Source organism: Pezoporus occidentalis, unplaced genomic scaffold (assembly GCF_034315485.1).
Source record: "Pezoporus occidentalis ecotype Australia unplaced genomic scaffold, CSIRO_AGI_Poc_V1 ctg41, whole genome shotgun sequence".
Lineage (NCBI taxonomy): Eukaryota > Metazoa > Chordata > Aves > Psittaciformes > Psittacidae > Pezoporus > Pezoporus occidentalis.
Window position 1 is genome coordinate 1,441,857 of NW_026915736.1, and position 17,206 is coordinate 1,459,062.

The 17,206-nt window shown below is 40.6% G+C and overlaps 1 protein-coding gene across 5 annotated transcripts in view; it reads left to right on the forward strand.

The window, feature by feature from the left end:
• Positions 1-17,206, forward strand: part of JMJD1C (jumonji domain containing 1C) — a 164,430-nt gene that overhangs the window by 131,001 nt on the left and 16,223 nt on the right. For 4 of the 5 annotated variants that reach the window (XM_062633977.1, XM_062633978.1, XM_062633980.1 and 1 more), the window contains 8 exons: positions 426-569; positions 686-872; positions 960-2,632; positions 5,729-5,901; positions 6,211-8,417; positions 11,322-11,523; positions 13,239-13,453; positions 14,466-14,618. In XM_062633977.1, the coding sequence (XP_062489961.1) occupies positions 426-569; positions 686-872; positions 960-2,632; positions 5,729-5,901; positions 6,211-8,417; positions 11,322-11,523; positions 13,239-13,453; positions 14,466-14,618 (4,954 nt within the window). The remainder of the gene's footprint in view (positions 1-425; positions 570-685; positions 873-959; positions 2,633-5,728; positions 5,902-6,210; positions 8,418-11,321; positions 11,524-13,238; positions 13,454-14,465; positions 14,619-17,206) is intronic. The other variant, XM_062633979.1, reaches the window with a different exon arrangement.

The window sequence follows — 17,206 nt, forward strand, 5'->3', positions numbered from 1 at the left end:
TGGAAGCATTATTTTCATGTGCTTCTGCATTATTTATATATATATATATATACACGCTATATTTTATAGTATATTAATTTTATAAAATATTTGCATATTATAATTGCTGTTTAAGGATTACTCAAGCTCAGTGTCTTAATTTCAAATCTGCAGGTCCAGTGAAGGGGGGGAAGAAGTGGTGGTGTGCTTTGGGGGGGGGCAGGAAAAAATGAATTATTGCAGTTGTGTTACCTTTGGTTTTACTCTATTCCCAGCCTTTGTTGAGAGTTGTATGTCAGTTCTGCTTGTCAGGATTAAGTGGGCTTTTCTCTAATTAGTCTTTAGTACACAAAATAGACTGGTGAACACTAATACAGAAAATACAGATTGGACAGTGTCTGAACATCTGCTGATTACTTTTTTTTAAATTTTTTTTATTAAACCAGGTGTTAGAACCTCAGAATGTTGATCCTTCTATGGTTCAGATGACCTTTCTAGATGATGTTGTTCACTCTTTGTTGAAAGGTGAAAATATTGGCATCACTTCACGCCGACGGTCTCGTTCCAACCAGAACAGCAACGCAGTCCACGTAGATACTTTATCTTTTTACTTAAGTATTTTTGTGTATTGCAAATACTAAAAATACATGTTAAAAGTTGCTAATTAAGATTGCATTAAGTCCATTAATCACAGAATTATTTTTAGGGTCATTATACACGTGCACAAGCAAATAGTCCCAGACCAGCAATGAATTCCCAAACTGCAGCACCAAAACAGAATTCTCACCAGCAACAGAGGAATACTCGGCCAAATAAGAGGAAAGGCTCTGACAGCAGCATGCCTGATGAAGAGAAGATGAAAGAAGATAGATATGATTATATAGGTCGAGGAGGTAAAAGCAGTTATTGGAAAGGGAGGGAGAGCTTCTTAAAACCATATTAAACTGAAACTATAATAGACATGTTTTTATCTTTTACAGAAAACCCCAAAACCAAAAATAAACACTTCCTTAGTAAAAGAAGAAAACCTGAAGAGGATGAAAAAAAACTAAATATGAAGAGACTGAGGACAGACAATATCTCGGATTACTCTGAGAGCAGTGACTCAGAAATTTCAAATAAAAGATTAACAGATTCATCCTCAGAGCAAAATTCAGAAAATGAGTTAAAAAGCAAGAACACTTCAAAGATAAATGGAGAAGAAGGAAAATCCCAAACTATTGAGGAAGTAGAACAGACACTAGCAGATAGGCAGTCTCCATGGGATGAGATACAGGAGGATAAAAACCATGAAGAGACAGAAAGACTGAAGTTATCTGTCTTAGATCAGCAAGAAAAATCTTCACTCCATGCAGTAGAGCAGCCAACACCTTATGAGCAGAATGCTGAGGATCCACATGTTCAAGAGTGCAATGCTGAAAAACATCACACAGTGGAATTTAAGAATGAGCAGTTCTTACCCAGGCCTCCTACTCCAAAATGTGTTGTTGATGCTACTAATAAAAACAGCTCTGAAAAGGAGAACCAGGATGATGCTGCAAGTACCTTTGATGTGCAAACAGTTCAGAAAATAGAATCTCACAGCAGCGATTTAAAACAACAGTTTGCAAATGCAAATTTCCTTGAAGCAAGAAAACAGGAAGCTGATCAAAGTTGGGTTAACAGTGTTGTTAAAACGGATTTGATACAACCTGGGGTTGTAAAAATGTTATCAGTAAACGAACACTTAAATCCTGAAAAAGAAAAAGCGCAATATGGCTCATTTATGTCTTCATTAAATGTATCTTCTCTAGCAGAAGAGAGTAAACTGCATAAACAAAATCCAGTCCCTGATTCTGTGAAGTCAAAACCTAGTGCTTCAGTTGATCATCCTAAAACAAAGTCACCTGATGTTAAGCCTAAATTCACCCAGTCTTCTGATACTGTCAAGTCTAAGGTTAGTTCCCAAAACAGCCATGCTACTGGATTAACAAGGTCAGCCAGTAAAACTGATCATGATTTGCCTAGGTCTAGTTTTCATCCAGTTCCAGCTAGAGTTAGTGCTCTAGAAGCTACTAAAAGTCCTCTTATCATTGACAAGAATGAACATTTCACAGTGTACAGGGACCCCACTCTGATTGGACAAGAAACAGGAACTAATCACATTTCACCTTATTTGCATCAGCATAATTATCCTCTGCATTCCTCATCCCACCGAACCTGTTTAAATCCAAATGCTCATCATCCTGCATTAACTGGTTCATCCCATCTGCTAGCTGGGTCTTCAGCTCAGGCTCCCTTGTCCGCTATTAACACTCACCCCCTTAGTACTGCATCTCACCATTCTGTTCATCACCCTCATCTACTTCCTGCAGTGTTACCTGGAGTGCCTGCTGCCTCCTTGTTGGGTGGCCATCCACGACTAGAGACTGCTCATGCTAGCAGCTTAAGCCATTTGGCATTAGCACACCAGCAGCAGCAGCAGATGTTACAACACCAGTCTCCACATCTTCTTGGACAAGCTCATCCTTCTGCTTCCTATAATCAGCTAGGGCTTTATCCAATTATTTGGCAGTATCCAAATGGAACACATGCTTACTCAGGACTTGGTCTGCCCTCCTCCAAATGGGTCCACCCAGAAACTCCTGTTAATGCAGAGGCTTCCTTGAGAAGGGTAAGTTGAGCTCATTTCTTAATAACATAATTTGCTGGGGCTGATGTCTCCCTAAAGTGGTTTTCTAGGTACAGGTTCAGTAGTTCGTGTCACGCTGAGTGCATGGTGATGGTGGGTTTTTTAAGGAGGGAGAGAACTAGGGATGGAAATGCACTAGTAACCACTGTCTCGCAGTGGACGTGAGATGTGAGTAGTGAGTTCTTCCAGAGATTAATTTCCTGAGTGTTTTAAAGAAAGACAAAATATTTGGTTTTAGTTTATGATCAGGCGAGGTCAGCCAGCTGGTTTGGGACCTCAAGTCCACAGGGTAAATATTTGCTATGTCAAACTATGAAAATCATTGTGTAAGTTAAATACTAGGAGGGGAAGAACAGGCATCTTCATAGTGAAGTTTTGTGTATGCTCACTAAATAATGGAGAAAGGCTGAGATGGAAAAAGTACTAAATACAGTGGGAAGTTCTGAAGAGAAATACTAGCATTCATAAATCTTTCTTGCGCTGTTATACCCATTTCTCTTGTCTTTACAGTTACCTGTGTACCTTCTCTTAGCATATTTTTTTCTCCTCTTCTGTCCTTGTTGACACACATCCCTACCTTCCCATCTGCTTTCTACTCTTCTGTATTCAAGTCAGGGTGATTCCTCTGTATGCTGGGTATAACGACTCAAGTCTCAGAAGAAATGGTTTGTGTTTTTCAGCATAGTGCCCAGTGTGGCAGCAGAGTGGTGTTCAGCAGGCAGACATGGCCTTTGCAGAAAAACTTTCCTAGCTCCTGGAGGCTTGGGATATGGCATCATCATTGCAGGCACCTTAGAGAAACTCTGTAAGATGAAGCATCTGTAGTGCAGACAGAAACTTTGGAGGGCTTTACTGCCAGCTTCAGCCAGACCTCCACTGAGCATGTGCATACTGATCTTCAGAGGCTTACAACTTGGCCTAATTTGGGTAGATTCTCAGAGGACCACAAAAAGGCATGTCGCTGACGGTTGTCCTTCTGCCAGATTGTTAAGTCTTTCTGTCAAAGCCTGAAGTTCCTGAATGGTTATAAAGACTTTTTACTTTTTCATCATGGGGAAAGCTATTCTTCCCCAGCCTCATTCTTTAGAAAGGGCAAACCATTGTGGCTAAGTCTTTCCCAGTTAGTCAGTTTGAGTTGGCCTTGTAATATGAAGTCAGTTTGATCTAAAATGTGATAAAGTCACATGAAACAGAGAGGAAAAGCCTAAGAGAAAACTACAGGTGGATTTATCTTTTCATGTTGCTGCCTGCTCTACCCCATGCTGAAGTCCATTTTAAAGAAGTTAGGATAGACTGTTTTCACTTTGGCTGCCTGAAGTATGCAGCCCTGCATACCGAAGCACGTAGCTTTTTAATTATGTTGATGTGTGGCAGTTGTCTTGTGGTGGCTTGTCTTCTGGCTCTCGCACCGAAGGCCTTTTTTAAATATGTCTTAGAATCCCATAATGGGCATTTCCAAAGTTGGTTTGCATGGATGCCACAACTGCAGAAAGGAGTATGTGCTTCAGCTGCAACAGCAGTAGCAGCTATGAGGGCTGAGCCATGTTTGCGTGCTGAAGGAAGCATGCCCCCAAGCCCACCTTTTCCTCGTATCCACAGGTGGCTGTGGCAGCTCCAGTCTTTGGGCTGGGCCATAGAGGGTTGCAAGTGGTGTCATGAGTTGTTTGGGCAATGCTTAGAGCTCAGGCAGTTGTTCCCCAGCTCCTCTAGGGAGAAGGTGACGGGCCTTTTTTGCATAATACTTTGATACAGCTTACAGGCTATTCGTGGGAACTTGCCACAGCGTGGGAACTCCTGGCCTAGGAAACGTGTGCACTAAAACTGCTAGTGCAAACCCAGGTGGTTGCTTTGAATATTCAGAAGTATAGAAATTAGAATTTCAAAGTTGTAGCACCTGCATATGTATTCTGTGGTGTGTGCGTGTGTCATGAGAGCTCTTGGCTTGCATTCTGCTGCAGCAGCTCTCAACTGGGAGTCAAGACTGGTGAGGAGAGGAATGGACTTGTGGGGAGCAGAGGAGGGGAAGAAGTTCTGGGAAGTGCCAGGAGTTAGGGGTAGAAAAGCACTTTGTGGTGCATGAGAGCTCCACTCACTCTTGTCCCAGCCTGTTCTTGGCTTGTCCCTAGCACTTGAGCACCACTCCAGCAGGGTAGGGACCCTGCCTCTCCACTCCTCCGTGCATGTTTCTTGTGAGCAGGTCTCAAAAGGGGAGAGGGAAAGAGGGAAGATACAGAAAGCTGCTCTTATCTTTTCTGCAGAGTTGTTACACAAGTTTCTGAGCAGATAGAGAAGTAGAAACCTACCCAAGTTGTAAAGTACAAAACAGTTTCATAAATGAAAACTATCATAGTGTGTGTAAAGGAGGAGGTCACTATTGCCCACTTTTTGAGTATTTAGGTACACAGCAGAAAATAGCGTACTGTGTGTTTGCAGTGCTACAAAGTATGGCAGGCGTATACATTTATGGTTTTAATAGTGTGCTGCTACTGAAATTATGCCAAATAAAAATGCCTGGCAAAGTAATGCAGATTAATTAGGATTATTATACTTAAATCATTTGTTTGGGGGGAGGAGAGGAATCATCCAGGGAAGAGATAGTTGTGTCCTGTATCACTGAGATTCGTTATAAAGCTGGAGATGAAAATGTTTTCCAGAAATACCACTAAACCATGTTTGTCTTTTGAAAGAAGTACTTCTTGCATTTCACTGAAGAGCTGATGGTCTTTGCTAGTAACTGAAGTCAAGTGCCATCTGACTACCACTGGTTTTCTAATTTTGATGGGCTTCAGATGCCATTTGAGAATTAACTATTCATGCTGAAAACTGAAACAGTTTTAAGAATACTTCTGAAATGTGTTAACTATTTTCTGTGTCACAAGTCCAGCAGAAGTATAGTCAGATGTTCCAGTTGATCAAAAAGTGACTTAAAATGTTAAATTCTATTTATTGAGTATGATTTGTTGCTAAAATACATTACTTCCCTGTGATCATTGGTAGGACTTAGTACAGTAACTCTTGTAGTCCCACGATTATTTTGAAATCTGATTCTAGTTTTTTTTGCTTGGTTGGTGTTAACAGAGCTCTCCCAGCCCATGGTTACACCAGCCCACCCCAGTAACCTCAGCTGACAGCCTTGGTTTACTGAGTCACATTCCTGTGAGACCGTCCAGTGCAGATCCCCTTCGGCCTCTCAAACTGGCAGCGCATTCCAGCCCACCATTGTCCAAGAGTATGGTAGACCATCACAAAGAGTAAGTTTGCTATTCAGTTCTGTGTGAGAGGGTACATTTCAGCAGCTGATGTTGTCTTCTAGCTGCCCTTTGGTTTATTTGTGGGTGACTTTGATAGCTTCTCAGTGTGCTGCAAAATAGACTGCACTGTTGACTTGGAATGGTACTTGAGTTCATGAGTCATCTGAAGACTTGAAAATTGTACCTAGTATAAGGAAAAGTTTGTTTTGTGTTAATAGATAACTTTGTTCAGAGCATGGGAAGAAAAGGTCTTCGTTTAGCACGTTGCACTGCATTCAGACTAACCTCTGCTTAACCTTTTTAAAACAGAGAACTGGAGAGGAAAGCATTTATTGAACCATTACGTTCTGTTACGACTGCAGCAGTAAAAACAGAGTTAGAGCAAAGCAGAACACAGACAGCAAAGGAGAGCCATGTGCACAGGCATTTTGCAGATCCAGTGTTGAACCAGCTGCCAAGGCCGCCGCAAGAGACTGGGGAGCGACTGAGCAAATACAAAGAAGAACACAGAAGGATACTACAAGAAAGTATTGAAGTTGCTCCTTTTACAGCTAAAATAAAAGCACTTGAGGGGGAGAGAGAGAACTACTCCAGGGTAACATCCTTATCTTCAAGTCCCAAAAGCCATTCAGTAAAATACGACAAAGATGCTGAACGCTCTGTGTCAGAACTGTATAAAATGAAGCATTCGGTTCCACAGAGTTTGCCACAGAGTAACTATTTCACCACCTTGTCTAACAGTGTTGTAAATGAACCGCCAAGATCCTACCCATCAAAGGAAGCTTCAAGTGCATATGTTGATAAGCAAAGTAATTGTCCTTCAACAGCAGCTAGTCCCCAGACCCTCCCCTCTTACATTTCTTCTCTTTCAAAACCCCCACCTTTAATTAAGCACCAACCAGAAAGTGAAGGCTCTGCGAGCAAGGTACCTGAGCAGCTTTCACAGTCAGTGCAGTCTCACTCTATAAATTCTTTTAGAAGTGACAGCAGGAGCCCTACTCAGTTGTCAGTCTCTTCTTCAAATACACTCCGGAGTATGCCTGCCTTGCATAGAGCCCCTGTGTTTCACCCACCTGTGCATCAGAACCCGGAGAAGAAGGAAAGCAGCTACAGCAGTCTTTCGCCTCCAACCCTGACGCCTGTTCAGCCCGTTAATGCTGGTGGTAGCAAAATACAGGAGTTGCAGAAACCACCAACTTTAGTGCCTGAGCCTAAGGAAGCTCAGACTGTTTACAAGGGTGCTTCTGAACAGAATTTGTCAGAAATATGGAAGTCAAATAATGCCCCAAAGAATGAAAAAGTGGATTGGCATGTTGAAAGAATGAGTGGAAAGTCACAGTCCGCTACAGCATCTGTTATTGTGCGTCCTCCTAGCACGAAATACGAGAGCGTACCAGTAATGCAGTCTGCTTCCAAAGATCGAGTTAGTGAGAGATCTTCAGCTTTGACAAATCAAGCAGATTGCCTGAAAACAGCGGAAGCCAGGGAGACTGGAATAATAATTCTGCCAAATATGAACTCAGACAGTGCTCGCACACGGTATGAAAAGAAATTTCCAACTGTCTCGCAAGGCAGCATTCCTCATGCTGTCGCCCCTACCACAACTATGATCTGCAGTACCAAGATGGATGTCATGACATCAGCAGCAACAACTACCAGCGTGTCAAGCTGGGGTAGCTCAGAAGTGACTTACTCCTTATCGAACACGGTGTTGGCCTGTGCACCGCTAGAGTGTACTGCCTCGAGAACAGCAAGTCAGGCAGTGGCACAGACCCAGGAGTGCAAGGTCAGCACTCCACCTCTGGTTACACCCGCTGCTGGCAAGACAGGCAGTGCAGCTCAACCAAGCTCAGGATTCTCCACCTCCACTGACTTTGTTCATTTGAAAAAGCACAAGGCAGCGTTGGCTGCAGCTCAGTTTAAAAGTAGTAACACCAGCGAGACTGAGTCCAACTCTGTGAAAAATCAGACATTTTCAACCTCTCTCTCCCTAGACAGTGCTATCGTCTGTAATACAATAAACAAAGCGAACTCTGTAGGCAGTGGGCAGACTTCCCAGACGAGTCAGCCAAACTACCACACTAAACTGAAAAAGGCTTGGCTAACAAGGCATTCTGAGGAAGATAAAAACACTAATAAAAAGGAGAATTCAGGGAACAGTGTTTCAGAAATTATTAAGCCATGTACTGTCAATTTAATAGCTTCTACATCAAATGATTTGCAAAATAACATAGATAGCAAAATCTTAGCAGATAAGTTTGCTAAGGAAGATAAGCACCCTAGGAGAAAAGCAAAACGAACTTATGAGTCTGGCTCTGAAAGCGGAGACTCTGATGAAAGTGAGAGTAAGTCAGAGCAAAGGACTAAACGGCAGCCCAAGCCAACTTACAAAAAGAAACAAAATGATTTGCAGAAAAAAAAAGGTGATACAGAGGAAGAAGTAAAACCGAATGGTGTTCTTAGCAGGAGCGCCAAAGAAAAAAGCAAGCTGAAGTTACAGAGCGGCAGTAACAGCAGTGAGTATATTAATCTGATTTGGAAGAGACATGCTAATGTGAAGTCTGACAGTGTTTGTCATACATTATACCTGGGAAAAGAGTTAAAAAACATGCTTGTGTGAATGAGTAAGTCCAGATTTATCTGTCTCGAGGCCATTTGAAATACCCTGGTTTAAGAAATATGTATGTGTTAACAGACTGGTTCTTGGCCTACAGTTAAGCAGTAAACTGGTTTATGCAGTCCATCAGAATTGAACAGACTGGTGCATATAGTTGTGCCACTACCATTGAGATACATATATATGTGGTGGTTTGTTGAGGTTTTTTTAAGATCTAATGCATTTATTTTTGGAGCACTGCTGGAGGGAAAGATTCTCTATTGTTGAACTGTAGTACATCTTTTGATCAGGAAGCCAGAGGCAGTTCCTTGAGAGCTTGATACCACTCTGTTATGATTTGGTTAATTTAATGAAAGATTTGCGGGAGAGCCATTTCACACTTTTAACTAGTATGTGTATTACATCATGTTAATATCCCTCTTGTTTAAGGAATAAATAAATTTAGGGAAATACATTCAATTTAAATGTAATACTGTAGCATGTAGCAGATTGTAACTAGATTTGTCTGAAAAGAGAAACTGGTCTGCCAGCATGAGAGATTTTATTTTAAGAACTTAGATTTTTTTTTTTTTTATCCCAATTTATTCTTCTCCAAGGACTACTCTCTTGCCTTTGTTCTCTTGAGAATGTCTACCATTGAATTACTTTGCACAAGAATTTTGAAGTGCAGGTAGTAAGAAAAGGAGTACTGCTTTCTGTAATTGCATTCTCTGGCTTTTCACTGACTAGCGTATAGTAACTTTTCTGGTATTTGAGAGTACTTGATCCCTAAGTTGTACTTGGTGCTGGAAGTGTTGCAGTCTGTCTGAGATATTCTGGCTTGGGTTCAGTGATAGTACTGTTACTTTTCCTCCTCCCAGCTAAAAGGAAGATCAAGGAGAACATGGCTATAAGGTCTTTTTCAGTTTCAGTTCTAAAAGTAAACTAAATACGCACATGTAACATGTTAGGTCTTTGCCCTTTGCGTTGTTGCAAAAGTTGTTTTGTTTTTTTTTTTTTGTGGGTTTATTGTAGAAGGATTGCTTAACTAAGTTCAGGGAAGGCAGTAACTTCTTTTGGCTAGCAGTACCTGACTATAGAAGTGATATATGATAAAAAGTTATGGAACTATTTCATGGAATTTAGGTTGGGAAGCGGGTGGGAATGTTGCGAGTCACACAGCCTGTGTCCTGCACATTAACTGGTTCGTGGCAGCAGTACACATATGCTTACCATCCTTTTGAAATCTTAACAGATGGGGACTTTCTGTCTCTCCTACTTGACCCATTAAATATTTGAACATAGATACTCCTATCAGTTTATCTTGGGGGAGCTTTGCTGTAATTTCTGAGAGCTGGTCAGAGATTTTCTTACTAAAAAGACTTTCCACAAAGATTTATACAAAATATGGTCATCCTTGGGGAGCTTTCAGGAAAGAGTGGGTCCTCACTGGGTGGCTGCCTGGGCTCCCTATAGGTGGCTGAAGATAAGTGCTTCAGGATCTGGAGCTTGATGGTGGTTTCACAATGTGGGTGGTATCTGGATACTGCCAGGGTTGAGAACTGCTTTGTCCTGATGCTGTTTCAGAAAGCCCTGGGAGCCTGTGTGTTAGCCAGAGTGCTCAGAGCTGCAAGGCTCCCTCCTGCAAAGTAAGGCATTTTACAGTCTTGCAAACCCTGGGGGATCTTCCAAGTTCCTGCCCACAGAGCTTGAAGTCTAGCAGCTTCCAGATGACACCCAGAGTCTCTGGTTCCAAGGCAGAAAACTTGGTTTTGGACTAGCAAACCTGCACTTTGGCCTTTTCTATTCTCAAGTTTTAATCCAGTTACAGTCATACTCGGATGAGTTTGGAGTGCATTTTGTAGGCCATGAACTGAGGCATAGGCAGACTTTCATTTTGCAAAGTTTGCACAAGTCATCTCTGGTAAAATACAGATCTGGACCCAGGTACCAAGTCCAAAGTTAACACCCTGACCTCTCTATCATTCTACATCAGATCCTTGTTTACAGGACATGAACTTTCAAGAGCAGTGGTAAATGAAATGACAGATACTTTGTCTATCTGCAGACAAAACTGTACCACTTTTAAAAGTCATTAAAATTAAAATCTGGTTAAAAACCAACAGGGTTCAGTTTCAAAGTGTGTATGTGAAAACTGCACATATTACTCAATAGATTTGCTGGTTGTGTTAACTGAGTGTCAGATCTGCTGACTTTCATATTGAAAATGGAATTGTACTGCTTAGCCTTGCAAAGCTAACAGACTTGACAGTAAATGGATTCTGTTCTTCCTTATGCTGGATACTTTGTGTTAAGTTCAGAGGAGGTACATGTTAATAGAGTGTTCATCTGTAATCATACCTGTAACCCTCAGCAAAAATAGATTTTGAAGTAGTGGGATTTTTTTTTTTTTTTTAAGCTTCCATTCATGAAATTGTTGCCTTTTTTGCATACATCTTCACTTGAAACAGAATTCAAACCTTTCTTGTCTTGGTGTGTTGTATTTCTTCATTTGTTTTGCAAGAAGGAAATTCTGAATATGGTTTTAGTGGAGTATGAGGTGAACAATACCCTAATATAAGAGAAAATAGAGTGTCGTAGGTATTTCTGGTAGCACATCAGGTAGTTAAATGTGCCCCTGCCTAAGTCTAATTGGTAGCTGTGCTTTTAAACTTTGGCACTGACAGACAAATGGAAGTAATAATGGAATATGTTATGCAGGTAACAAATATACTTTCAGAAATGTTGAATACTGACTGATCTGGCTGGGTTCTGCAAATAAGGGCTGCCAGTGTCTCACGTGAAACTCTCCTTACTTTTGCAGCTGGTATACCTCGCTCAGTGTTAAAAGACTGGCGCAAAGTAAAGAAGCTGAAGCAAACAGGAGAGTCCTTTTTGCAGGATGATTCTTGCTCTGAAATAGGACCAAATTTGCAGAAGTGCAGAGAATGTAGGTTAATTAGAAGTAAGAAAGGAGAAGAACCATCTCACTCCCCAGTATTTTGTAGATTTTACTACTTTCGTCGGTAAGTACTGCTATTTTCCTGATAATGTGGTGTTTTAACTGTTAAAAATAATACTGGCAAAAGACTTGCATGCTTGAAAGCTCGTCTGATTTTTCTGGCTCAGTCAGTCTGTCTGATAAAAGACACTGTCTAATTTAACAATATTTACATCTGTATTTCTTCTTTTGTGGATAGACTTCATTGCAGTTTAAAGCTTTATAGCAAAGACATCAGAACATCTGCCCAGTGTACCTTAGGCAAGCAGAAAATGCAGCACATCATCATTACACAGGTGTCTGACATTTGAAGTGGGATTTTCAAAAGGCATGCTTCAGTTATTCTGGACAAGTTGTACAACTACTGAGTTGCACTTATCTGTAATTGTTCTGATGCCAGGATATGGTGGGAGTGCTGCTCAGGGTTTTCTGGGAGTTTTCTGAGGATAGCAGAGTTGTGACCTCCTTTTTTAAACATTAATGGCTAATCAAAGGAAACTTGCAAGTTCAGGAAGAAAATTTCCCAGGATGCAGCATCACGTACATGGTGCACACAACACAGCTATCAAGACAGAACAGAACAGCTTTAATTTGCACGTGGGCTGTTATCACTATATATCCATCTCATTTTGGACAAGCAGTTGTTCCCAAGACTGGGGTTAATATTTTATAGTGAAGCTTTAGTTACAAGACTTGGTGTGGTAGTCCAGGAATCATTTCAAGGTTGGACTCGGAATACCTTCTGTGTAAGAATATTTGCCTCCTAATGTGGCAGTATTGGAGTTTTGCGGTTTTCAGCCCTGTCTAAAGGAGACAACATGAGTGATGAAAGTTTTGCCAATGTTTTAAAACACAGTTACGGAATTTAAAAATTCAAGTGTTTTGAATCTATTGTGGTAAATTTTATAGCAGTTTAATTATTTCCATTGTAATTAGACAACAGGACTTGAATTGTAAACAAAAATTGCACAGCAGTTGGAAGTTGTACCAGAAAAATTCTCATTTCTTCTTGTTCATTAAATATATAAGTATCATTTTTTTGTACTTAGTTCTGAATTCAGGACTGTTTTACTGTCATGGCTGTAAAATTCCTTGACTATTATCATAATCATATATGAATAATGAAGTATCCTGTATTATGCAAGATGGAATAATTGGAAATGCTTAAAAATAGGCTAAATATAGCCAGGGTTAGTGGAATGGTACCAGGTAGCATAAAGTAAAGCCTTCAGTTATTTTAAAGATCAGGAACTAGTGGATGCAGAAAACATTATTAGTGATTTGTTCTGCTTAGGAAGACTTAAAGTGTTGAACTCCTGTTTTCTGAGCATGAGAGCAGTAGGACAAAAGTGATTGCTGTCACAGACACTCCAAAAATTAAAGGTGGGGAATAGGTAGAACCAAACTTTGGCAAAAAAAAAAAAAAAAAGAGGAGAGAGAGAGAAATAAGATAATTTTCCTGTCTGCAATTTTAAAGCAGTAGAAAATGTTAGAGAATTGTAAGCAAACTGAACGCAAGATGTGCCTAGGAAGTTAGCTCTCGTTTTCATGCTGTCTTACTCTTAATTTTAAAACCATTTTTGGCAATAGGATTTATTTTTAAATTAAAAAATATGGCAGGATGTTAAAAAGGTAAACTTAGTTGTTTTAAGACATAAGCAGTAAGGTAAATTAGCAAGTAAACTGTAAGTCAGAGAATGTAATGTTACATGCAGTTGAACTACCTGTTTTCATTTTTAGGTTATCTTTTAGTAAGAATGGAGTGGTTAGGATAGATGGTTTCTCCTCTCCTGATCAATATGATGATGAAGCACTGAGTTTATGGACACATGAAAACTACGAAGATGATGAACTGGACCTAGAAACTTCTAAATACATTCTAGATATCATAGGTGATAAATTTTGTCAGTTAGTAACATCTGAGAAAACAGCCATGTCCTGGGTGAAAAAAGACGGTAAGTCAGTCTCAAGTGCTCTTAAATGTTTTGCAGTTGTACTCAGCTGTTTGTGTTCATTGTGATTTACTCCTTCCTTTTGAGTAGTTCACTTCACTGGACATGGGATTTTCTTAGGCTATTTTGTAAGAGAGTGTGTTGGTAGGAGGCAAGGATCATCCTCAGTGGGCCAGCCTATTTCCCCCTCCCTGTGCTGATGGCTGTGCTGGTCCAGGACTGAGGCCAGGCTGCTGTTGGGTTTGGAGCAGCCTTGGTTCCCAGCTTGGCCTCCAGCTCTCCAGCCAGAGCAGCGAGCTCCAAGCCAAGGCCCACAGCGAGCCAGGTACCGACTGCTGCCAACAATGTGTTTCTGACGTGTCTCCTTCCCAAAACAAAGGAGAATAATGTGACAGCATGGGTCCCACAGAACATGTGCTAACACCATCACCTCCTCCTCACCAAAGCCACAGTTAGTCTGTCCTTCTGGTCCATAGCAGATGGGCGCAGGTTGGAAACAGGCTGATGGCTCCACTAATTCCAAGCAATAGGAGGAGGAGGTGGGGCAGAAAAGCAGAAGTACTTGCCAGGTCTCCAGGACAGACACTCTCTCTCTCTGCTCTTACTGACCTTTAACTGTCCAAACTCACTAGTTAGGCTGCCCTTGAGGTTGAACATGTTCCATAGGCAGTCAGGTGAAAACCCCAGCTTTCCTCATTGCATGGGGTAAAAGTATATATTAGAGAAGTTTGTCATACTTGTAGCCCACTCATGTTAAGCAGGAATATTCTTTCTGTATTACTTTCATCTGTGCTTTTTGAATGCTTTAATTTCTTTACAGTGTATCGATAGTAGATTTGATGGAGACGTGCAACTAAAGGGGTAGATGTTGATGGTCTGTTTATGAAGGATCACTTTCCTCCCCTCGCACCCATTTGCATCTGAGGGGAAAATAATGTTTCACCTATAAAGACTATTCATACTGTGCTTTGCATTTAAATTTCAGTCGTTTTATTCCGTTTATTTTGTATTTCAGCCAAAATTGCATGGAAGAGAGCAGTAAGAGGAGTCCGTGAGATGTGTGATGCATGTGAAGCCACATTATTTAACATTCATTGGGTCTGCCAAAAATGTGGATTTGTGGTCTGCCTAGATTGTTACAAGGCAAAGGAGAGAAAAAGTTCTAGAGGTCAGTTCTTTATGAACTAGAGTATTGTATAGGCTGTTTATTCTCATTTGTTGTAGAGCTGCCGGTCCACCAGTGTAACTGCCTTTCTGTTAAGTGTTAAATTACTGCTTGTGCGTTTCAGTTCTCTTCGCCTCCTTTTTTGCGAGTCAACGTAGAATCAGTCATTCAGAAAGCAACTGCTGTGGGGGCTATTTTAGGTCTTTGTCTGCTTTTCAGCCTTTTTGTGTGGATTGTCTTGAATTGCTTGTGCCTTGCCCCTTGAGGTTAAATCATGTTCTTCGGCTGTGAGTCTGGCTCTCCATTACACCTCCCTACTTTGTAGTAACTCACTGCTGTTAAGACTTGCCCTGATTTGAGTGATGTTTTTGAGTCTTCCCTTCAGAAGTACATGGTTTGTCATATTGGCCTAGCACTCTGCTTTTTATTATAAAAAGAGAAAGAAAAATACTTCACATAGTATTTAAAATGAGTGTTAGTGGAGGCTTCATGATCCAGCAGCCTACACACGTACTCTGCTTATCCTGTGCTTAAATAGAAATGTCTGATTTAGACTGGTGAAGTGTAACAAGGTTAACTTGCAAACCTATGACTTCTTAGTAACCAAGCTTGTTTGTAATTGAAAGGAGGAATGGTTTGGAATCTTCATCTGATCATTCAGCCCTTGACTGTGACATTGGTGCTCAGACTGCTTGTTGGAAAGGACTGCTTTCCCCTCTGTGGCAGGCATTGTGCCCTGGCATAGTCCTGGAGTCTAACACTGTGCCAGGAGCCAATTCAAGTATAATGCTGTTTTGAAGAGCATTTCCATGTTTGTCATAGCAGCATAATGTCACAGATGTGAAATGTTAGTAAAATAAAGTTTAATATTTAGATGGCAAATCTTTGATAAATAAACTCATCCATTTTGTCCTTGGGTGGCAGTGAGAGGCTTCCTACAGTGCAGTTATAGGATGTTCCTAGAGACTTCCATTAAAGCCTGAAGCTTCTAGCAAGCTAATGTCAGTGTTTTCCAAAACCAAGAACAGTTGTTAATGCTTTAAGGCTGGAGGCTGTTTCAGCAGCTCTCAACTGGCTTAAGTCTGTGAGTGCGTGTATGTGTGCATCCATCTGACGTGGCTTGGGATATACGCTGAACATTATTTACCGTAGTGGGAATATGCAGTCAAAGGCTTTTTATAGCGCGCGTGTTAACCAGCCAGGAAAATTTTAGTAAAATGTCTTAAAAGCTTAAAAAAGCAGTATGCAGAAGCAGACTTCTTTTCGATTCTCTGACAGGGAAGACTTTCGCCTTACTGCTCCTCACGTTACATGCAAAAGCAGAAGTATGATAGCTTCCCTCTCTGTGGCTTTATTTCTAATGATGCTGTAGGATTCATGTGAACTATCTCTCTCTTTTGGCAGTCTCTTAAAGTTCAGAACCACCCACCCATTTCTGTATAATAGCACCTTACATTACACCATTTTTCCTGGAACCGATAGTTGTTTTTACAGTTGCCAAATGTAACAGAGGATACACTGGTTTTTCCCTGCTTCAGCAGGAATGTTAGAGGTTTAAATATTTTTTATTCAGATACTTATCAATGATTTCTCTCATTACTACATGGATGAATGAATACGCATTCATTGTTATCTTCAGACAGTTCATGGCACCATCAAGTGGAATGCCATGTTATGACGTTTCAGTGATAATATATGTTAAGTAGGTATATGCTGTTTTGTTTTTTTTATTTGATTTATGTTTGTGACCAGTCATATGTTTCAATGTTTTAAGAGTTTCAAAACCTACAGGATAGCTAACAAATCTAATACATACCTGAACAGAACGTTTGGTATGTTGCGCATCTATTGCAGTGGAAGAAAATAATGCTTTAAATATGCTAAATGCTTCCTGTAGTGTACTTCTTAGTTTACATTGCTGCAGCTGAGCAAATGAATAAAAAGGTTTGAAGAGTCTCTTAAAAAACTAGCAATTCAGTGGATAGGGGACAAGACTGGGGATTGAGAGAGAAACTGTATTTCTGTTTCTGCCCCAAAATCACATAGCAGGTTGGTGACCAGTGGCTTGGCCAGACATTTCTGTCTGTCATTCTTCCTTTGTCTTATCTTTATACTTCATATTTTTCTGGTAAGGCCATCTTCCTAAAACTTCATAGGAAGCCTCTTTCTCCTACCAGTTAGGCCCTCTCTGCAGCCACAGACAATTTTTAACCGGTACATAGAGACTTGTGCTTTCCTAGTTGCTTTAATCTGACATGAATCTGTGATGCAAATTCTCTCTCCTTTGTGCCATCATTAACACTGGTGCAGCTGCATGGTAGGCTAAATTAGAGAATTGATTCAGTTTAAAAGTCCATCTTTCTTGCTTCTTTGGCCCTGTGGTTGAAGACATCCACTTTCAGTTGAGCATGGATTGTGTCAAATTAAGTGAACTATACAATAGCAGCCTAATTGAGTCTCTTTCCTGTATTAGAATTCATCAAGGGAATCTCACTGCCTCAGTAGCAACTGTAAAGGACTTCAGTTTACGCTAAATTGGCAATGCAGTAAATGTAGTGAATGGAATATACTTTAAAGCTGAGGTTATTCAC